This window comes from Melospiza georgiana, chromosome 3 (assembly GCF_028018845.1).
Source record: "Melospiza georgiana isolate bMelGeo1 chromosome 3, bMelGeo1.pri, whole genome shotgun sequence".
NCBI classification, from domain to species: Eukaryota; Metazoa; Chordata; class Aves; order Passeriformes; family Passerellidae; genus Melospiza; species Melospiza georgiana.
The window spans coordinates 8853431-8876982 of NC_080432.1; the positions used below are offsets into that span (position 1 = coordinate 8853431).

The 23552-nt window shown below is 38.4% G+C and overlaps 1 protein-coding gene across 1 annotated transcript in view; it reads left to right on the forward strand.

Annotated features, from left to right (window-relative positions):
- The first annotated feature begins 804 nt into the window (after positions 1-804).
- Positions 805-23552, forward strand: part of ASCC3 (activating signal cointegrator 1 complex subunit 3) — a 250697-nt gene continuing 227949 nt past the window's right edge. Inside the window, exons 1-4 of the mRNA XM_058019769.1 lie at positions 805-844; positions 14865-15008; positions 15695-15845; positions 18733-19316. Of these exons, the coding sequence (XP_057875752.1) occupies positions 14919-15008; positions 15695-15845; positions 18733-19316 (825 nt within the window). The 5' untranslated portion in view covers positions 805-844; positions 14865-14918. The remainder of the gene's footprint in view (positions 845-14864; positions 15009-15694; positions 15846-18732; positions 19317-23552) is intronic.

Below are 23552 nucleotides of genomic sequence, written 5' to 3' on the forward strand. Positions count from 1 at the left end.
GGAATGGATGAGCTGCTAATGAGCACTGAGGCTGAAGGCCACCGACACCCACATCCAGGAAAGTCCAGGCACTGACTCAGGAGCACAAAGTCTTATGGGGAGAGGCCGAGGGAGCTGGGGTTGTTGAGCCTGGAGAAAAGGAGGCTTAGGAGGAATCTTACTGCTCTCTACGAGGCCTGAAAGGAGAGTGTAGCCAGGTGGCGATCAGCTTCTTCTCCCATGCAACCAGCCACAGGACAAGAGGACGGTCTTAAGCTGTGCCGGGGAGGTTTAGTTTGGACAATAGGAAAAAATTCTACGCAGACACAGTGATTAGACACTGGAATGGGCTGCTCAGGGAAGCGAAGAGGCACCGACCATGGAGGTGCAAGACTGGACGCGTCACGTGGCGGCATGGTTTAGGTTGCACGGTGGTTGGTGTTCGGTCATACGTTGAACTCGGTACAGATTGCGTCTTTATCAACGAAATTCATTCTGTGATTCTGTGAAATACTGCTGGGCGCTGCCCCCACGGCGTATTCCACGCCGGGCATAACCGGGGCGGGCGGCCGGGCTCAGCAGCGGCGGCACCTCGGCGGGACGCGTTTGTCTGCACCGAGAACGCGGCGGAGGCGCGGCCTGCAGCCGACGTAGGCCTGAGCGCGGCGCCGGCTCGGCGGAGCGCGGAGACCCGGGCAGGCGCCAGCGGAGGCCAGCGGAGGCCGGGGGCACCGGGACAGCCCCGCCGAGGGCACCGGCGGAGCCCCAGGGGCCGCGCCGAACACGGGCCCCGCCCGCTCGCCGTACGGCAGTGTCGCGCCGCGCCGGCTCTTGGCGGCAGCGGAACCGGCGGGCCGTAAGGCAGGTGCGCGGCGGGCGGGGGTCGGGCGGGCGCGGCGTGGGGGCCGCGGGGAGGCCCCGGGCGGGCGCAGAGGGCGGGCGCTGCTCTGCGCCAACGCCGGTGCGGAGCCGCGGTCCCGCACCCCGGTGGGGAGTGGGACCGCCGGGACCGGCCTGCCCAGGCGCGGAGGGGCGTCCCGCCGCCGCTGCGCGGGTCTCTGCCCGCAGCCCCCGGGGCAGGGGCGTCGCTGCGCTGCTGGCGGGGCGCGGGGCTCGGGGCAGCCGGGCTGCGGGGTTCGGGATAGTCGGGCCGCTGGCCGGTGCCACGCGTTGCCTCCGGCGGGCAGGGCAGGCAGCGTGCCCGGGGCTGGCAGCAGCGGGGCCGGGGCTGGCGCAGCGCTCGGCGTGCCCCAGCCCCGGCGCGCACCGCGGCCGGTGATGGCAGGCCGCTCCTGAAGGCCCTGGTGCCGCGGGCTCCCCCCTGCATGCCGGGCTTTGCTTCTCGGAACGGCTTTGCTGGTGGGAGTGGTCAAGTAGGAAACGCGCCGCTCTCGAATGTGCTTTCAGTACTTATTAGTGGTATTAATAAATGTAGAGAGCCAGAAGTGAAGAATGAAAAAAGCATGTGGTCACGTAGAGTGTTTTTCCTTTTGGGTACTGCTTCATTTTGATTGGTAGTGGTAAACTGACTGCTTTGCTTATAAAACACTTGAGAGTCTTGTAGCGACCTAAGGCTTCCTCTTCAGGTGCTTCAGGAGTGTGTATCGTATTGGAAGTTAAATAATGATTTTGCTTAAAAACTTCTATGAGTAGTAGTTTTGTTGTTGTTCTTAAAATACTAACATTGGTGTAGACTCTTAAGTCTTATGGCTTTTTGAACAATTGACTGTAAGGTAGTTCTGTTGAAGTGAAACCAGTAAATGTAATTTCTGCAGAGAAGAAATCTAATAGTCATGCTTAGTTACTTTCCAGAAGATAGACTTGATTTGAGTCTAGCCAATGACTAGAAAAAAAATATTGGAAGTTTCAGAGAGTGCAGCAAGAGTTACGTATGTTCACATGGTAGGTTGCAAAGCTAAGTTTTTAGGAGGAAGAAAACCAAGCCAGCTGTCAGGTTAGATGCAAACTGTCCTTCATCTAAAAATGGCATTGATGATAACAGTGAGGTGGTGTGTCTGATTAAACACATGCTGCTTTTCAGCAGGTGCTGTAGTAAAATGTTTTCCTTTGGATCTGACTTGCTTCTGGCCAGAGGAGAGTAAACTTGCATCGTCTTGGAATTATATGTGTAGATTTTGGAAGAACTCTCGTCACATTTGTGTGGGAGTACAGACCAACTCCCAGCTGGGGACTTTATGCACTGTATAAAGGCCTGTATATACTATTGTATGTGTAGTTTACATGTTAGACCTCAGTTTTCTCTAAAAGCTAGCTTGGCCTTTGGAAGAGGTTAGGTCACAACTTCCACTGAATCAGAGAGAAGGCAAGAAATTGTCAAACAACAGTGTTTTAAACTGACAGTTCTGTGTTTACAGAACTTGCTTTGAAGCTAAACCTGAAGCTCCTGGAGCAGGTCTGGTGGAAGGTTATGAAGATGATTAAAGGACTGACACGTCTCTCTTATGAAGAGTGGCTGGGAGAGTTGGGCCTGTTCAGCGTCAAGAAGAGACAAGTGAGAGGAGACCTCATAAATGTATATAACTGTCTGAAGAGAGAGTGTCAAGAGGATGGATCAAGGCTCTTTTTGGTGGTGCCAAACACTAGGACAAGAGACAGTGGGGAGATGTTCATGCACAGGAAGTTCTGCTGGTACATAAGGAAGAACTTCATTGTATAGATGACTGACCACTGGAACAAGTTGCCCTGAGAGGTTGTGGAGTCTCCTGCACTGGAGATACTCAAGAACTGTCTGCACTGTGCCTTGTGCTTTAGGATGGACCTGCTTGAGCAGAGAGGTTGAACCAGATGATCCACCATGGTCCCTGTCAGCCTTACCCATTCTGTGATTATGTGATCAAGACTATTGTAATTTGACTTCTAAAGTAGTTGCAGTCCCTTGCTTCTCAGTATAATTTTCAGTTTTCTATTGTGTAGTGTTAATTCTGTTTTCAGGAAGAACATTTATAGTTGAAAAATATTTTTTTACAGAGTTAATAGAAAGATCATCCTTCTCCAAAGGCTGGTGTATATTTCTGCAGGTCCTGGTTTTGTCTGAAAAAGTTATCCTTTATAAATACTAAACTGAGCTCAGGCTGATCCATGTTATTCTTGCATGTTTCATTCCTCTTCTGTTACAGGAGCTAGTTACAAATAGTTACAGGAGCTGCTAATGGGGTGTGGAGGTGGTTGGGGGAAGGGAAGACACATGTCTTTCTCTGGTTAGTTATAAAGTGAAGTTTATTTGGAAGCTGTTAGAGGTGGGATTAATACCAGCTCCTATGGGTGTTTTGAGTGCTGAACAGGTTTGCTTTTCTCCCTCCTACAAAATTTCCCCATAGAAAATTGAAGTCCTCATTACTCTAAATAACAGCTTACTGTTTTCCTGGTAAATTGTTTGTAGTAACAATTGTTGAAGTTAGTGTTGAGCACTTTCTAGCCTACACATTTTCTTATACTGAATTATGCTTTAATGTTTGAAGAGAGAACTGAGACCAAAATCTACTCTGTAGTTCAGATAAACTTATCTAATCAAAAGCAATTTAGCAAATGATCTGTAATGTGTAGCTGGATGTTAGAAATATAACAGCTGATGTCTGAACTAAAAAGAGAAAGAAACAAGGGTAAGACCCAGAAACAGACTGAGAGACATTAGACTCCTAAATCCCAAATTGTAATCCTCAGAATCTCTGTTATTTCACCCTGTAGCTTTGTTTCCAAAGATGTTTGTCTAGTGTCTCTCTCCTGTAGCAGCCAGTGGGAGGTGCTTAGGTGATCTACTGAAAAAAAAGGGAAGACGAATCCAATTAAGCCTTCACTTTCATATTATGATTTAAGTGGCTGATTATCACTTTCTAAGCTGTTGAGTTCAGAGGCTGCCAAAGTATTTGATGTCCCTTGATTCATCTAGACATACCTGAACTTTTAGTCTTTTTGGCATCTTGTGGCAATGAATTCCCAAATTCAGTTCTGTTCTTTGCAGGAAAGGCATTGTACTTGGGATTATTTTCACCTTAAACCATTAAGTTTTGTCATGTACCTCTGTATTCTTACATTATAAGCAGTAGTCAGTCATTGTGTATTTAGCCCTTCTGGCTTTTTAAATACCTCATCACATCACAGAAAGGAGCAATTTTGTGTTTATTGCAAGCACAACCCATAAGAAAATGCACAGTCAGGGCATTCTTTATGCTCATCTCTCTCTGAGGAATCTGATTGCCTCTGTTTGAGCAATGCCAATGTGAGCACATTCCTAACTGGGTTTAGGAGTTAACTTTTGTCACAGTAGAAGTGCTTGAGATTTGTGGATTAAACAGTGTTGATAGCACTGCAATGTTTTGGCTGCTCCTGGCCTGCACAACATCAAAGCTTTCTTCCACCCTCCCTGCCCAGCAAGTAGGCGAGGGGGTGGGCAAGAGGCTGTGTAGGGACACAGCTCGGACAGTAGACCCAGACTGGCCAGTGGGATGTGCTGTACTGTGTATTGTCATGCTCAGAAATAAAAACACAGGTAGAGGAAGAAGAAAGGGTGCGTTTTTTGCTTTCAGGATGTCTGGTTTTTGGAGATTAGTAAACTGGAGCTTGTAGCATTGGTCACCCTGTGGGATGTGGTGAGCATTTCTTTCCTTCACTTGGGGGTTATTTTTCTTTTGCTTCATCTGTTAAACTGTATCTCAACCCTGTAAGTTTTTTTTTTCCCTTTCTTCTTCCTATTTTCTCCCCTGCCCCACTGTGGGGGGTGAACAAGCAGCAGCATGGCTGCTGGCCAGGGTCAAGCCACCCCAACACTGCACAAACACATAAAAATGTGATTGAAGGAAACAATAGGAACAGCAGCATCCTATGGTTCTGTGGTAGTCATGCTCACTGAATTAACCAGTGTTGTGAAAGATCCCTCTTCTGGGTGTTTCTTGAGCTTATTCCAGATATAGATATTCCTCTTGAAGTTGTACATGACTGTGTATAGTTCAAGGAAAATTCATGAGACTGGACTGAAGCCAAGAAACAGTTAGGCTTCAATGTGGACTGTTTGAGTATTGCAGAAAGGGCAGTAGGTGTTCTCAGTCTTCTATTCACTACATAAACTTGTGGGCTAGAGTTTGGTGGCCAACCTGTTGCTGAGTCCAGCTTTGAGATGCAAAATAAAACTTGTTCTTTTTCTGTGTCATTAAATCTAGTGTGTGGTGGAGAAAAATAACTTTAAAAGGAAGGTGCAGAATGTTTTACCTAGTTGATATTTTAGGGATAGAAGAGTTGCTGTCTCTCCCCTTTCATTGTATGTGGAATTTATGGGTATAAATTATATTCTTCCTTCGACTTTACTGTTCTAAAGCATGAGCTTACTCTGAGCCATCTGTTACTCTTTTTTGCCCAAAGGCATGTTGGATAAAACATAGACTGAATCTGATATTACAGGCCTGCATCTTAAACATAAAGAGGTCTTACAGCAAGAATAGATGATTGTGGAATGATAGGTTGGTGATTGAAGCATTTGTCAGGTGAATTGTGGAGCAAATTTCAGTTTTCCAGTTGTAAACTTGCTTCTGAGATGTTGTCAGATTAAGTAGATGACTTTGTACAGTTGTGACATCCTTGTCTGCATTCAAATACTCTGTAAACCATACAGCCATTTAAACAATTGCTCCTTTCTTTGAAACTGGTGAGGACTGCTGAACTGTGTCACTTAGGGAATTTCTGTTTGGAAACTGGATTCTGATGAATTTGTTCAAGAAATAGGAAGCCATTCATCTTAGCTGCTGCTCTGAGGGGGAGCAAGTGTTCAAAAAATGAGTAGACATGGCACTTCATGATACATTTTAGTGAGCATGGTGGTATTTGGTCAAAGGTTGGACTTAATGATCCTGGAAGTATTTCCAACCTTAATGATTCCATTATTCTAATGTGTCCTCTCCTTGAAGGATTCAGGAAGAGTAAAGAGGATCTCTGAAAATTGTCTCTTCTGTTTCTTATAATAAATTTATTACTTGTGGTGAGTTGACCCCAGCCAGTAGCCAAATGCCCCCCTCACCTCTCACTAACTCATTCCCTTTGGCTGTGAAATGGGCAGAAAATATCAGATGTCCAACAGTTGCTTGGGAAGACAAACCCCATGAGTGTGGATGTGTGTCTTCGTTCCCCACACCCCTTGCTTCTCCTTTCCCAGAGCTTTTACTGCTGAGTGTGACATCATATGGTACACATCTATGTTGCTTCCAAAACATGATATAAATAAAATCCTTGGTTATATAATTTTCACTTTAAGGTAGCATTTTTGTTTCTGAGGTTTCTTTAAAAGTTGATTCTGTAAGTCTGAGCAGGCATCCTATGTGCCATGCTAAATACTCATAATAATTATTCAAAGGCTTTTAACTGTTCAATGGGAGATTTTTGTATAATATGTACGTATGTATCAGCTTACAGTACCATTTTCTAAAATATTTTAAGAAATTTTACATACATTCTGGCAGAATATGACTATTACTCGAGAAATGCAGCCATTTAAAAAATGTACAGCTGGAAAAACCCTGTTTTAACCTCCTCAAATCACTAGAGACATAATGGGGCCATTTTCCTTTTTATTATATTTGCCAGGAATAATATTATGCCTCAATTGATGTTCCCCTCATTTTCTTATGTGATAAGCAGACAGGTTTGCAAGCTCTGGAAAGATGGTTTGGGATTTCATCACTGTAGGAAATTGTGCAGGTGTTCTTCTCAAAATACCTTCTTGCATATATATGACCAGCATTATAGACAGCCCAGGAAGGATCAGCAGCATGTGTTAGTTTTAATTCTAATTTGCACTTTTAACATTGCAGCTGCCTTTTTTTAAGTTCTAATTCTCAACTGCAGTAATGATGAATTATCAATTAGAAAGCTGTTACTTGCTAGTCATCAAATAGCTGGTGTGCTGTTTGAAGTGCCTGTGTGGCATGTGAGCTCTGAAGAGAAGACAAGGGATCCTGCCTTTAATAAAATTACTTTATGTGACTATGTATCTATCCAGTAGTTGAGTCTTGCTTAAATGTATTTTTAATTAACTTACTTTTTTTCTTTGTAGAAGAGTCTCTGCCTTGAAGTAGACATGTTTTCAGGCTGTAGGGGTATACTTATAATGCAGGACAGACCTTGAATTAATTTTTTGGCATAAATTTTAGGCTGAAATTTTGACTTTTTTCACCCCTGTATCCTACCAATGTTAAGTAATATTTAAGCTAAATCAAGTGGACAGTGGTCTGGCTTGGGACAGCTCATTGTGTGTCTGTTACAGCCTTGGGTTTCTTTACAATTCTCTTTGTGGAGGAGGGGGTGGTATTGCCTCCAGGCAGCAGGACGAAGTTCTGAAGGGAAAGGCATCCCCAAAAGGCTGCTGTGATTTGGACTGAAAAGCTTGTCTTGGTAGGTTGATTTTCGGGACTCTCTGTGCATCTCCACTGCATGAGGTCAGTGAGCTGCCTTATGAACGTGCCTCTGTCTGCTTTTCTGATAGGAGATACCAACTTGTAACTTTTTAGCCACTGAGCTGGACTGAGCCTTCAGTGTGCTGTGACAAGGATCCAGTAGGGATAAAAGGACTGCTAGACCACGAGTGGTTCATTTGTATGGACATACCTTTGGAAAAGTTGTTATATATGCTGACAGAGGCTTTTAGGAGCAGTGTTAGAAAGATTGAGGGGCAGTGTAGTGTATTCAGAATTAAAACACTTTTTAGGGGAATTATGGAGAAAATGCACAGCTTTTGGGTCCCTGTGTGTTATTGGAAAGATATAAACTAGAGAGTTTTCTGCAAACTCCATCATGGCTTTCTGACTCCTTCCCACCTCAAAAATTATGACAGGTATCTAATAACATACTGAATGATAGAAAAAAAGCATAAAGGACATCTTATAGAAAAGCTTGCAAACATTATATAAAAATTAAATGAATGCAAAAAATCCAAATATGACAAAATGTAGTAAACACTTAAAATTGCACAATACACTTGCATTATTTTAATTAAATTGATGCATTTGTGTGGACATTGACATCTGGTTCTTATTTTATGTAATGAGTCATTTTCTACGTATTCCTGTATTATTTACTGCAACCACTGGTAAAAAGTCTGACTCAAAAGCTGCTGGAAATAGGATGACTTTATAGTTTGGGAAACAGTTTGTTTAGTGATAGGCAGAGTTGTCCAGAATCTGTGTTTCTTTTGAAGGCCATTTTCATCATTTTAGTGCATGACAATTAAATTAATTTTCTTGTCTATTACTAGAAGGGCTGTAGAATCTGCAGCTTCTTTCTTAACTGGTCTAAAACTCAGCATATTTCAGTTCTGAAAAATAATTCTGTAGTTTAGGTACTTGCAGGTTTTCTGTTTCAGATTGCCAACATTACCATTATTATTACCAGTTGTATTGATAAAATTGCTTAACACGAAAAAAAATTTGTTATTTTCTCTAAATGAGAAATCCTGCTTCAGTGCTTTCATAGAATAATTGTTCTGTAAGATTAAATGTGAATCTTGGCATAAGTTGCACTGTGCTTACACAGCTACTGTGCATTGTCTGCAAGATGCAAAGACCTTATTAGCCATAATTAATTACTAAAGAAATCCTCAAGAAGGAATCTCAATGTTTGGCAAGATAATTCAGAACTGACATCCTCCTGTCTTTGCAGGTAGTATGAACATTGCTAATGACTTTGCTGTAAAGAAAGCGTATGACTTAGTGGTTAATAAGAAGTAAGACAGGAATCCTACTCATACCACCTCTTTTTTGATTTGAGTACTAATGTACAGGCAGGGTCTTAAGAATTAGTGTACCTGGCTTAGTCTTTTATTATATTGCACTTGAGATCCTTTGTAAATGCTGAAATATGTTATGTTTTTCTCAAAAGAGGTGTTAAGTGTTTCCTTCAGAATCATTTGGGAGAATGCTCCAGGTACAAAATGATCCAATACCCAACTTGAGGCTTATTGAAACCCTATTTTGAAGGAAATCAGGTTAATTATGAAGGATAATATGGTGTTGAGTGGCTAATAAGCATCCAGTTATTTAGAACTTGGGGATAATTCAGTATTTGAGGCATTTGTTTAGTTGTCTGTAAATATGGTAAGTGATTTGAGTACTTGAACACATCTCTGTGAGACTTAAAAACCTTGTAATGGTGAGTAGTTCACTCTGGGGGCTTAATCCTTGTATGCACTTGCTGTTCACTGCAGGAGCATGTTACAGAGACTTTTTTTTACTACGTTCTGAGCAACTTCTCCAGCACACTCTTAGCCCAGCAGCCCAGCAGTTCTGCAGTTAGGTGTTATACATGTATTGTTTTAGCGCTTATATTTGCTGAAGTGCATCCCACAGCCATCCTCAGTGAGGTGCAATGTGTGTTACCTAGCTGTCATTAGCTGAAAACGTCTCTTTTTCTTCCTCCCTTTCCTTCCTTCCACCTACATCCCTATTTACTTCCCATACATCTCTTCCTTTAGTAACAAGCCTTTCTAGAACAGAGTAAGATGAAACCCCAGAGGTTTTCAACCTCTGTTGAGGGCATGGTGTGTAACAGAGGCACAGAGTGCCCCCTATTAAACTTAAAGCAAAACTAAACAAGTGACATCTCCACCATCCCCGTCTTGTATCTGTGGCTTATGCCTAGTGTTTAAATGAATATTCATGTTACGTATGTTGAAGTTGGAAATTTGCTTACAGTACATCTCCACATGTAAGGCAAGTCTGGAAGTTTCTGTAGCTTGGGATACAGTTTATCTCTCGATGCAGGGAAGTTAAAAGTTAAGGCCATGAGGTTTAGAACTACAGACATTTTTTGGTTTAACAACTGAATTACATTTTATGTTCTTGGAAGATGAGTTATTCTGAAGAAAGGGTTGTTTTAATTTTTTTTTCTTTTTTAACAACAGCAATCCTCAGTAGCTATCTCAAAGTACATGTAAAATGAACACATTATTGAGCCAAGCCACATGTTTGGCATCATCCCAGAGCAGTATCAGGCATAATCACAGGAAATGGTTCTCCAGCTGATGCAAGCAGATACAGTGTTAGGCAGCTGGCGATCTCATGTACATGGTTAAGATTATGAAAAAATGTGGAAAGGGTTAATACTGTATTGAATGAATGACTTGTAATTTCATTATTTGATTTTCTAGGGTTTTTGTTTGTTTAGTGACTTCTGTAATTAAGATGTTGAAATTGTCTTTTATGTGAACAGTGGCACACAGAGGCACTGTTGTGCCTTCTTGTTATGCTGAGACACTTGTCTGAATTTTGGTATTCACTGAGGAGAATATTGTGTGTCAGGAAGCCACTGTTTCTTCCTGAGTACATATTCCTTAATCTTGCCATCACCCTTTTAAAGATTGACCCAGTCTAGTCTGGAGATCAGTAATATTTGACCCAGACAACTTGAGAGAATTCCAGGGTGATGTCTGGGCCTTTTGTAGAAAGTGAGATGTCTGAAAGCGTACAGTTGGTACTGCATTGGCCAGCACTGTTTGTAAAGGTGCAAAATACAAAGTCTGAAAATACTGTTGTTTTAGTGTCATGCTATTTCTGATTAATGTCCCAGACATTCTTAAACCACTATTATCCCTGGCTAACAACTTTGATGTTAGGTGTATTTGTACTGTTGACATCAAACATGCTTCGATAAGAAATTTTATTGAATCTAATAAAAATGTTCTCAGAGATCCAAAATAGCTTTTTTATCTAATGATTTAATTTTTTTTTCTTTATGTGTTTTCTTTAAAACATTTTTCCTTTGGTGTATATGATTTAGAAAGGATATATACGGAGTAGAATGTGTTGTTTGGTTTTTTAAAATATTGAGTCTTATTTGTAAATAAAATATCAAGTTTACCTTTGTGTTAAGGAAGTTGTTGAAGTTAATTGTAACTATTCTAAAATGTGTTCGTATCAGTAAAATTTAATGTTTGGGGATTTATTTTTAGTCTTCTTACACAGTAGCGTAAAGTAAAATATTGTATGTATTGATAAATGGTCTCACAGTTTGAATTATATATTTAAAATGTGAAAAAAGCTGCAGTGTCCCTTTAGCTTTTGTATGGCCTTGTGGGTGGGATATCTTTTGCCCTTTCAGTTTACTTTTCATTTGAAATGTTTCCACTTTTTCAAGTGAAAGAGGAAATGTTGTTTGAAATACTTTGTGGTCAATAGCAACCTGCTATTCACTGCCACTGCCTAAAAGCCTCTTTTTCTTTATAATGTTCTTTGATTAGATTAGTTACTAGTAATAACTTCTTTAGGTTTTATAAATTGCAGGTTTACATAGACAGCAAGAAACTTATTAATAGCTGGAAGAATTATAGGTAATATAGGCAAAATCTGGGAACATGGCTTAGTGTTCCTTAAATACTTTAAACAGAATCACTGCTGTGAAGTCTTAAAGGACAAATAAAAAGTGAAATATTATAGACTACAGAAACTGGTACTTTAGGATCTTGTAACTGTGGATTTTACCTGTGATTTTTAGCTGTGTTGATGCTATGTTATTCCATCCTTTGTAAGGAAGGAAAGATTTCTGTTCAGCTTGAACATTGACGTGCCTATCTGAGCATTCACCTTCTCTTAGCCCTACTGGGCAGCTGGCTTGATCTGTTAGAGGGCATAGGAATTCAGTAAATTTCAAAAGGAGCTGTCTTTTACAGTAATTTCTTTAATATTTCAGCAAAGAAGAAAAGAAATAGTTCTGTTATTTGCTTGTATTAGAAACATAGGAAGGCCAGTACTTGGACAAAAACCTAAGTAGCTGGTGAAAATATGAAATGGAAAACTTCTCTAGAATTTTTGTTACCTTTGTGGTATTGTTAGAAATTTTTTTCATGTTTCACTTTAATGAGTAAAAACCTGCTGAGATTATGACTCATGTTTACTTTCAAACAATAAACTTTGAATTGTTGTTTACCTGAACTCTGAGTATAATCTGTCTTTATGTTTTATTTTCTTCTATACAAAGTTTCAGTGCTAAAATCACACTTGTTTCTAAAAGAAGCAAAATAGACTTTAAAAGTTACCTTCTCTCACCTTCACAAAGCTTTAGAAGGGTGGATATTGCTCTTTCTAATTTACAAACAGGCTTGGTGGAATTTGAGTGTTTTTTAAAAGAGGCAGGAAATCTGAGATAGTTCTAGGAATAATAAGCAGAATGTACCCAAAATGTCCTTACTTGATTGGGGGTGGAGGAGGAGGAGAAATCTTTTTACCATGTAAAGTCACACTGATATGAGGGTTAAATTCCCATTCCATTTGTCCTACAGAAATGATTTAAGATGGTACCTTTCTCATACCTTTCTTTAGGGGGAATGGCCAGAAGGATGGCAAAAATTCATCTTCTGTATGTGGGCTGTGGAAAAGAGGATTTAATTGCCACTGCCTTTTAGGTCCTTGTTTCAAAACTAGCAGATTTTAGCAGGATCATTTGGTAGTTCAGTTGTTTCACATCCACCTCTGAGCAAACAGATACATTTCTTTCAAACCAGAAGGAATGAGTTACCCTTTTGATGGCTGTGCAATGATGAGGAGTAGCTGATCCACTCTAAAGGCAGTGTGATGCGAGCAGGTATCTACATAAGGAAGCTTTATGTGAAGGCAGGTAGCATATTTTTTTAAAAACAAATATAAATTTACAGTGCATCTTATAGGGCCACATGATTTTTGATTTAGTGTTCAGAGCTGGCTCTAGTATGTTGCAGAATAATAGCTAAAGTTTCTAAGTTTTAACAGCGGAGTAATTAATTGCACTTGTCCCCTGCATTCTGTTTGCTAGCTGGTTTTGGTTTTTGTTGATGCCCTGCTGAGACTGGGTGTGTACCAGAAGCAAAGGGGGGTGTGATATTTGACTACAAATGGGATGTAGAAGTTCTGCAAAACCAGCCTCCTCAGACACCTGCAAGTTCTGAAAGCACACAGGCAAGTGTGGGGCAGCATTTACTAGTACAAGATTAGAGTTGCAGGGATGGATTTGGCTCTTTGGCCACGCCTGTGGTCAGGACAATGTGCCCTTTCTTGTTCTCTGGTGTTTCAGGTTTTCTATTTCAGGAGCTGCTAATAAAGAAATTGAATAAAAGAGAAAGAAATATCCATTTAAAATTCAGTTTCCTAATAAATGAGCCTGCTGGAGATGCGTTGAAATTTATAAGTGTGTGTGAAAAGTGAACTTTTTATAAGTATGTTCTAACTTTCATAAATTGCTGTGCATGGTATTTCAGAAAGGACAATTAAAGTAATATTAGAGTTATGTTGTTGCATTTTTTTATAAAGGCACATAATGCTACAGAAAAGGGTATTTAAATGTAGGTATAAAATAAATAGGTAGAATGGACCCAATAGCTCTAATAGCTAATGGCAGTTCTGTCATTAGAACAGTGTGGGAGTGATGTACCCTCAAAGTCTGGACACATTACTTCCCTTCTAATAATGGTTGCTAAAATGTTTAGAGACCATTTCACTAGGAGCTATGCTGGTATGAGTTACATGTCATATATTCACTGAATATATCAAAAGAGCTGCAGTGATGTTTTTCTCTCTCTGCTTCTAGGCTTGAATACATGCTCTCATTGCCCTTCACAGTTAAAGATTTTATATTTCCAAATTTTGTAGCTTCATTGTTATAACATTTGTCTCCAAAATATCAGCTGTTGTAAAATCATTCTCAAAAAACATCTTAAGGCAAGGTGGGAAAACAAGCAGACCTGACAAGTCAGTGACATTTCTCTGTTTTTGACTGGAATGCTGCATCTGGATTTCTTTTGCGCTGCATTGCAAAGCTGATAGCTAAAATACAAATGCAGTCATTAAATAAGGAAAAGTGTTAAGGATAATTGGATGAAAGCAGAGAGTTCTGTACTGTATGACTGGGGGGGAAGTAATTCTATTAACTTTGTTATGAGTTCTTTAAATTCTGGATGGACGTTGATCTTCAGGCATGCTAAGAATGATGCAGATCATTAGGTTTGTAATGGTATCATTAATTGTTTCAAAAATAATCTAAATATGTATCTTATCTACTACCATCAGGAACTGTAGCTGTGTGTTAGGGTTCATTAAACAATTCAGCTGTGGGCACCTTTTGAAATTAAATAACTTTGAGAATAATTTCAGTAAAAGGCTTGGAAGAAGTACAGTTTCAGATGGAGAACAGCTGTGTTTTGGTGCATAGATATGAGCCTGTTCCACAGAAGAGATAAAACTGCACGGAAATTAGCTGTAGTTCTGAAGAGAGGCCTGCTCTAAGTGTGTGTGCACTCCCAGTTGTGAGATGAAAACATCCCAAGGCATAGTGTGTTCAGTTTTCTGGTAGCCTTTTTTATTCCCTTTATTTCTTATAATAGTTCAATGCTATGCCTTTGACAGTCTTTATTTCCTGTCATAATTTTCTTTCCCTGTGTTGCTGGTTAAAAATGGCTAAGCACTTGTCAAGAAAGATGCCTCTCTCTGCATCAGTGCCAGAGGCTGTTAATGACCTGAGAGCTCCCAGCATGGGCTGGCTCAGAGGAAATCTTCCCGTAGGTTGTAATCACTTACTGCTATTGGGAGCTAAAGTTCAGTTACATAGATTTCACTGTAATACTCAGTGTTAGGGGTGCTAAAGAAATAATTGCCACTTTGCCTCGTTGCTGGTAACTTTTATTTAGGGAGGAGAGAAAAGAACTACCTGCTGAGTGACCTCTGCATGTTCCCATATCTTGCCTCTGCTCTGTGCCTTTCACCTCCTTTTATTTAATTTTGATTATCATTATTTTAAAAGATCTTTTTTTTAACTGGCTTAATTGAAGTTCCAGCCAAGTGCTGCTAGCTCGAAAAGGTCTTTCAAGTTTATGATGCAAGTTTGTATTTATAACATTAATAAAGCCATGTTTTGTTCTCATCTAGGTGCTTGAACTGGGATTTGATTTCTCATCCTATGGATCACTGAATGAGTAACAGATGGCCTTGCCTCGTCTGACAGGCGCTTTACGCTCCTTTTCAAATGTCACTAAACATGAGGATTACAGTGAAGAATTAGCTGACTTAACGGTAAAGCTTTTTTTCTTTCACAAAGCATAGCTATAGTAAGAATCATTTGTTTTCTTCATTTGCATTGATATTTTATAAGAGTAGGTGAGCAAGAAGGGCAGAGTGTGTAAAATTTCCTGTACATTCCTTCATAGTGTCCTCACTCAAAGTCAAATTTGCTGTAGATTTGTGATTTGTATTTAGCCCTTACAATCATATGGCAAAGCTTGCTTGGTTGTGTTAATTTGTCTTTCAAGAAGTTGGACAGGGCTGCTTTTAGCTCTGAGCTTACATAGAGCTGGGAAGCCAAACATTTCCCTTCTAATATTAAGTTCACTGAATTTAGGTACTTCTTTTTCTTCCTGAGAAATAATGCATTAAAGCAATAGATGCCTTGTGGGAACCTGTGAAATGACTTTGGAATCTTGGGAACTGTAGGTCTCTTGAAGTTGCAAGAGTTTGGCTTTATAGAGGATTTTTCTCTGGAAAGAGTAAATTAGTGAGAGTGTTTGCTTTTGTGTATCTTTCTTTCATACAGTTAGGAAAGAGTCTAAAGATCAGGCAACAGGAAAAGTGCTTCCAGTCAGTACTATACACTGACTGAATGCAATTGGAAGGAATTGATTTTATCTGATGTTTAATTTTAAAGCAACCCTCATGTATTAATTTGAAATAAATTTAAAAACCCAAATATTTTGCATTTTCAGACTAAAAGATCAAAACTACATGCCCAGTTGCTGAAGTCCGATCTTACTTGGAAGAAGATAGTAAAGTTTGTTGATGACAATTTGGACAAAAAAGAATACCAAACTGTAAATGGTGATTTAAAAACTATCTTACAAGCTGCAAAACAAATAGGTATGTTTCTGTTCTCTAGTAGTCTAATCATACATTGTTTTGCGTGGGGGTGGGAGCAGGTTCAAGTTGCTTTCTGCCTGCATACTTTAATGGTACAGTTTTGGTTCTACCTCAATGCCAGTTTTGCCCTGTAATAACTTTGAAACTCCATTTAATCTGATACACTACACATATGCACAATTTGGCCTTCTGTTTTATTTTAAGATTCCATTGTTATATGGATATTCTTACTTGTTTGATAGTATTGTTTTGTAGAGTGTGGTATGGTTTGTGATTGACAGTTATTAAGCAAAACCAACTGTTTCTTTTGGAATAGCAGTACTCTAAGAAAAGAACAATCCTGATGTTGTCTGCTTTAATTCTACATAATTGGTATAATGAAAAATTGGACTGCTGTGCAGGCAGATAAAAATGAAAGAAATATTTTCTCCTTGAAGTGTTTGGTGTTGAGGAGAGAAATAAAAATATATTGCACTCATCTGGAATTAAACTTCTAATACTGAAATACACTATGACAAAGAAAGTGTGAAAACTTAGTTTTGATTGGAAGTTTAGTTTTTGGTTGACAGACTAAAGCTAATGCAGCTTTTGCTTTTAGCAAAATTTAACTTCATCAGCTCATAAACTGAGTGTGTGGCTCAAGCTCTTGCAGTCACATATTCAAGGATTTTTCCTTTCAATCTTGTAGGTATATTTTCTCCTTTTCTGATTGTTTTTTCAAATATCTTTAATAGAAACATTAGTAAAAAGACAGAGAGAATGAATGAAAATAAATATATTTGCCTGGTTTTGGTACTATAGACCAGAGATTTTTATTACAATACAAATGTTAACCTGCCCCTCTTGTACTTCTATTTCTTGTCCATTTATTTGGAAATACCTAGTAAATTGAGAAAGAAAACAATGTCTAAACACAGGCTTTCAAAAAAGGCTAGGCAAGTTATTCATGTCCAACATGTGGTGGTAGTCAATTGTGCTGTACAGTTGCAGAAGATGCCGATTAAAGCTATTAATGGTTGTAAATGAGTATTGCTTTTTTCAGTCATCAGAAGTACATTTTTGAGTATTTCTCAAAATTACTGGCAGTTTTAAACTCTGGTTAGTACCTTTAGTAGACTTTTAACCTCTTTGGGCTGCAATTCAAGCATGTGGCTGCTGTCTTTCTGAGACAGGCCCTGGGGGAGGGCCACTCTCTGCCCTAACTCAGGTGCCTCTCCTTCAGTGCACAGATTTCAGCTGGCACTTGCAACACACAAGGCTTGAGGGGAAGTCATGCAAGATGGGGATTGAGTTTGTAACAGCTGTCAGTCCAGAATTAGTAGAAGTATCTATTATCCATCTGTATTGATAAGAGATATTGATTGAGAAAGCTGTTTTAAATATCCGCTGTGTATGGTTTAATCACAAGTGGTACTGGACTAAAATGTTGGCTGGCAAACAAAACAAAATACCAAAAAGAGTAGCTTCTAGTAGTGCATCTCTTTGCCATCTTGTCTGGTTTATTTTGTTGAGATGGAAGGAGTAGTATTTTCTCAAGAGATGCTTTCACAAATAGGAGATGTCGATAATAAAGGAGAAATACCACATAGTAAACCTAAGAGATTTTTCTCAAATGCTTCAATTTCTCTTTCAGTTTAGTAATCTTTACTTCTGTTCTGAGACAATTGCCTCTAAATAATAACATGCATTTTTATGTTAGGAATGTATGAGTGAGCTTCAAGCAGACTAACTGCAAGTTTTTAGATGTAGGGGTGTTTTTTGTGCTTCCTCTATAGCTAATGCTAAAAGGGAGGGGCTGAACCACCTTTTTCCTCTGAGACCTGTTTATGTATCTATCGTATATGTGTGTGTCTATGTCATGTATCTTCCATATGTAGGTATCTAATTATCTTGTAAATATCACCTCCAGTCCTCTCCTGGAACTTCTCAGATTTTCAAAGTGCACCACAGGAAGATTCAAGCTAAATAGTGAATTTGTAGCCACCTTAATTTATTTATATATTGAATTTCTAGCTACTTAGCCTTGTTCCATCTGCTTATGCTAGAATTTTTTGCTCTTTCCTGTTAGACTGTGGAGAAGAAACCCCTTGCTTTTTCTGGTGTTAAACCTAATCTAAGTTGAATCAATCACAAGTAAAAAAAAATTTGTAAGTTGTCCTCATTTAAAATGAACAAAAGCCCCAGTATGCTGGCTGGTTTTGTTTAGGTTAGGCTTGGTGACTTTAAAAATGTTGTAGTAGTTACATATTGGTTCATCACATGGAGTTTTCCTTATGTTTTCCTCGACTACCTTTGTGAATATTTGTGTGAGAAGTAAATTAATATTTTTATCTAATAATATATTGTTTATTTGCATAACATGGTATTTTGTAGATGGAAATCCAAATTCTTACATCTATTTGCTTTAAATTTTTTGAGCAGTTTTTCTAACTTAGCACATACTCAGAAATAATTCTACTGAGAATTACTACAAGGATTCAGTAATCCCCAGCTGAGTTCTTTATATTTATTCTGTTATGAATATTCAGATTAGGCAGTGAATAAATAGTGAGACAAAGTGGAAATTTGTTAACATTAAATAGCTTATAAATATACAATTGTGAGTTTAAGACCTCTAGCATGTTTTTTTCTCCAGCTCAGAAAGATAAGAAAGCATTGGTAATTCTTACTATAAATTTTTAGTATGTAGAAGGATAATGAAGACAGATGCTTTATTATCATATACCCTTTGTAATTCAGTACCTTGCAACAATTCTTACGTGTTGTGATCTTCTTTTGATATCTCTGCTGATGAGACTTGTGGCAAGAATTTGAATACAGTTATGTTACAGGTGATGAAACACTCTTAGTATTAAGTGTATTCAGTTGCATTTGTTTTTGTTAACAGTTGGAGCTGAAAATGGACAAGAGGCGATTGAAAGTGGAGCTGTTTTTCTTTTTAAGACATTTCATGGGAAAGAATGTGTTGGCCATGATGAGACAAAGGTGATCAAGCAGATGTTTGGGCCATTTCCATCATCGTCTGCTACTGCAGCCTGTAGTGCCACGTCTCGGATTGCTTCTCACTTCCCTGAAGAACAGCTTAGAGCCCTCATACAGTTGGCTGAAGAGCAAAATGGTGATAACAGAGTGCTGTTTGGTAAAAATATAGTGTTTTCGTTTGACATGCATGATTTGGATCACTCTGAAGAGCTGCCTGTGAATGGTGAGACTGACATGCAGAAAAGTATAAGCTTAGACTATAACAAGTTTTTGAATAACCAGCTGAATCACTTACAGAACTATTGTGATGAGAAATCTAATATCAAATCTTTGGAAAAAATAGATGATTCTTTTTTATGGTGTGAAGTTGGAAAGTACCTGAAGGAGTCTCAAGGAGGTAACCCTGGAGGGCCAACAACAGAAGACCTCTGCTGCACTTTGTATGAGATCCTTGCTTCTACCAAAAGTGCCGATGAACTTCAAAATGAGGTACACTAGCACAATAACTGTACTGCTTATATTTGAATGCCACAGAAATACACAATAATTTCATATTAGTTTATGCCAATATATTTTTTCCAACTGTTGTCCATGCTTTTTTTAAAAAATCTGTCTTGAGAAAAATCTCATGGCAGTGTCATAATTTACTAGGGAGAAGGATCCAGTATCAATTTTATATGAGTAATCTCTTTCCCCCACAAAAGACAGGATATTTTTTGTGGCCATTTGCTCAGAGTCTCCATTCATTCTTTTTAAGCAGAACCCAGTTTAAGCTGCCTATAAAAGTGTGAGGAAATTGCAAGGACAAGCTGAACTTTTTTGGACAGGTTTCATCTCAAGTTTCAGAGCCTCCCTGTTGCTGGAAGGCTGAGCAGGTGGTGCTACTTTAAAATTTTGTCATATGACGTCTGTTCCTTTTGATGAGGAAAGGAGGTGGCTGGGTTTGTTACAAGAAGGACAGAGAAAATGTGAAGGAGAGGGAGCAGTTGATGGAGTTGAAAGATAAGCATAGCAATAGAAAGGGGGAAAATTTTGATTAAAGCTGGGAGAAGATGTTTTCCGGGTGTGTGCGCAAGAGATGATTGGATTAATCTAGGGAAGAATTCCTGCAGTTTGGTAATTTTTTTTCTCTCTGAACTTTTCTGTTATGTTTACTTTATTTTTCCTAACTTGCCTTGCTTTCCTTCCCTGAAAACATCCAGTACTTAAATTCTCAAACTGAATTTTCAGAAAGACTCTAAATTTGCTACCAAGATGCATCTGATAGTAGGAATAGACAATCCCATGAAAGACAAGATAGTGAAAGTTTTCAGGAATTTTGCCATTGCAAATTTTTATTTTTCTTAATAAAAACAGTAGGAATTAGATAAGAGAACGTGTGTACTTCATTTTAGGTTTAGATAACTATGTATGGATATCTAATCAGTGGACCATATTTTGGCTGTCCTTTGAGCTTTCTGGACATGTATGTTTTGTTACAGATCCCAAATATAAATGGAAGTTGATCTAATTTCTTCTGCATTGAAGTATATTTGAAAAATAATACCTTAATACGTGTCTGCAAACAGTTTCATACTTTGGATGGTAATATTGAGTGAAGACGTGAAAATGGAAGGCTGAACAGGTCTTGGATAGGAAGATTGGATAAAAAACTTGCAAGTCAAATGAAATATGAGAAAAGTATATTTGGGAAAGGAACCTGTAGTTTATTAATTTTACAGTGATAAAGATTTCCAATATCATTATTGGGTATGCAGAAATAATTCCATGCTTCTGCATAATGCCTACTTAATGCCTAAGTTTAATTTGTAAAATGTTAAAGGAAAAGCTCTAAACCTTCGGCTTGAAGCAAGAAGAAAAATTTTTTTTTTTTTGCAAATTTATGATCATAATGGATTGCTAAATCATTTGGCAGAAAGTTCAAGCTATCAGTTCTTATGTAGGTCACCAATAAAGACTTCCTTTCCATTAGTTACTGGAACAAAGAATTCTTGGCAAAATATCTGATTTGATGGCTTTACAGAAGTTTTAATTTGATAATATGAAACAATTGTTTGCCAGTGAACTGAAAACTAACTTAGCAAGAATAGTTTCTTCAGTTTGCAACATTAGAGAGGAAAAGAATTTCTTCTCTGAAGTGTCTGAAAACTGCATTTTATTTAGGGTTTTTAAAAACTCCAAGTAATAAAAGAAAGATCTCCACATTCTCATTATTTTGGCCCCTTTGTTGCCTTTCCTGGCAACACTGGTATTTTATTGTTCATTATACAATGTGGGGATCAAGGAAGGAGTACAACAAACTTGAACCTGATCACCTTTTGTTAAATGCTAGCTGGCATTTGAATTGTGCTCTCTGTAGGCATAGTCATGACTTGAAAATGTCTTCTGGGCTTTGGATTTTACTATCACTTGGGGATTTTTTTTTCCTTATTACAGTAATTTTGTTAGTGCCATCATTAAGAGCAGATGGTGCTTTTAGACCTGAAGATAACCCATTTCTAGAGCTATGTCAGAGACTTGCCTTGTGAGGTGGCATAACAAGTTGATTGATCATGAATTCTGAACATCTGACATTTCTTGGTGGAATGAATACACGCTAAACTGTCTGTGAGCTATAAAATATGTTTTTTCTTAATAAATAAAAAACCCTAAAAACAAAAACAAAACAAAACAAAAACCCACCAAAAACCAAAACAAAAAAAACAACAAAAAACCCCCAAAACAAAAAATTAACCTATTGATATGAAAGGATAAGTCTTCATAAATAAAAATCCACATCTATAAACCACATTTTTATGTCTGTTTGCTATTAAACAAGAAAATAACATGATTGTGGTGATTCTATTGGCAAGTGGACTTCTGTAAGACAATTTCATTTGATCCCTAAACAAATGTTATTGAGGTGCCAGATCACATTAAGAATATGAGCAGTTTAGATAATTTATGAGGTGGCATTCTGGTTTGGTTTTTTTTTTTTTTTTTTTGTAGTGTATGTGTAAGCACACATATACACTAGTTAGGTTTTTATCTACTTAATGAGCTCTACAAGGAATTGAAATTAGTTGCTTTCTCCAGCAGTGTATAGTTGATGTTTAAAATGGTTGGTGAGGTAGAAGAAATACTTTATTTTTTGTTTTCACTGTTTGAGAACATTCCACTCTTCCTTTGGGACAGTTTGTTTATCTGGCATATCACTGGTGACTCTTAATTAGAGGCAAATTGATTCTTATAATTGGAGTGATATGGGAGTTATAACTTATTTTCTAAGTGTTTGGGACATGTGCTTTTCATTGGGGACATAAAGTCTAGTAGAGCTAAATGACAGCTACACTCTTTTCACAGTGTCTCAGGTTCTGTTGATGAGCATATGTTTTTTGTTGATGGTAATGATGCGGTAACAACATTGTTATTTAAAAAGAAGAAGAAAAAGCCAATAACCAGCTACAGAGTTGGGCCAATAACTGTTGTGAGTTTTTATTTTTATGTTTGATTAAAACTTAGTATTCAGTGCATTCCTGAATTTCTGAGAGCCCTCAGTTTCCAGTATATGATAAATGAAGACCGGAGCCATCTGAGAGCATTTTAGCAGCTTTGCCACCTAGTACCTCTCAGAGTAACTAGAAAAAAGTTGGAAGAGTTTATTCTCTCTGATTAGACCATGGTATTCTTAGAGGACATGTGTCTTTCATTTGTGAACCCTTGCCTAGTTTATCTGCAAAATTTTTCAGAATTTTGTTTTGGAAATAATTGTCTTTATTTTTACAGTAAGGCAGAGGTACATTATCTCTTAATCATAACAAAACAAGGAGATATTTCCTGTAAAGATAAAATAACTAGGAAAAAAAGGAGGCGTAATCGGAATTGTGTTAAGATCTTATTAATACAGCATCTATTATGAAAAACTGTGCATTTTATTCTTCTTGGGACAAGGCAAGAACTTTGCCCAAATAAAATTAAGAATATTAATGTCACTTAGAAAATTAGATTAAATGGTGTTTCCCAGACAAAATCACTTTAAATGCTGTATAAATGGCCAGAAGAACACTAGGCTAAGATATGAAACAGCAGAACTGTTTCAAGAAAACTACATTGTAAGCAGCAGTTTGAGTATTATGTAATAGTAGTTATATTTACTTATCTCTATATATAATGCATTTAATTGCCCACTTAAAAGGCCAGGCACAAGGCTTCTTTCATCTGCTTTATGGTTGTGGCTGTTTCCAGCTCTCTGCATTAAAAGGTTAGCATGTACACATACTATGGCATCCAGGGCTTCTGTCAGTAAATACAATCCAGCTGCATTGCAAATTGTCATGGTGTGAAGAAAACAGTTTTTTTGTTTCATTCCTAAAAATAATTCAGTATTCATCACTCCTAGCAAAAATGTGAGATAAGTTTTCTTCCTTGTTGTCATAATCACCCACCTGCGAACAGCCAGGTAGTAAAAACTACAGTAAGAGGCCAGAAGGTAATAATGTGGAGTTTGAAGGTTCTCAATCCTTCCTTCAAGGCTGAAAAACATTAATTTTGAATCAAAATAGATCTGAAATCAGGAAAGTATGAGTAGTGTAATATAGGTTTTATATAACGAATAAAAAGAGGTCATGAGTTGGGCAGCACATCTTCCTGTATGTATTCCTTGTTAGTTCAGTCCAGTAATGTGCTCTTCCTTGGAGCTAAAAGGTTATTGCTTTATTACTGGAATTGAGTTCTTTTCATACTTAT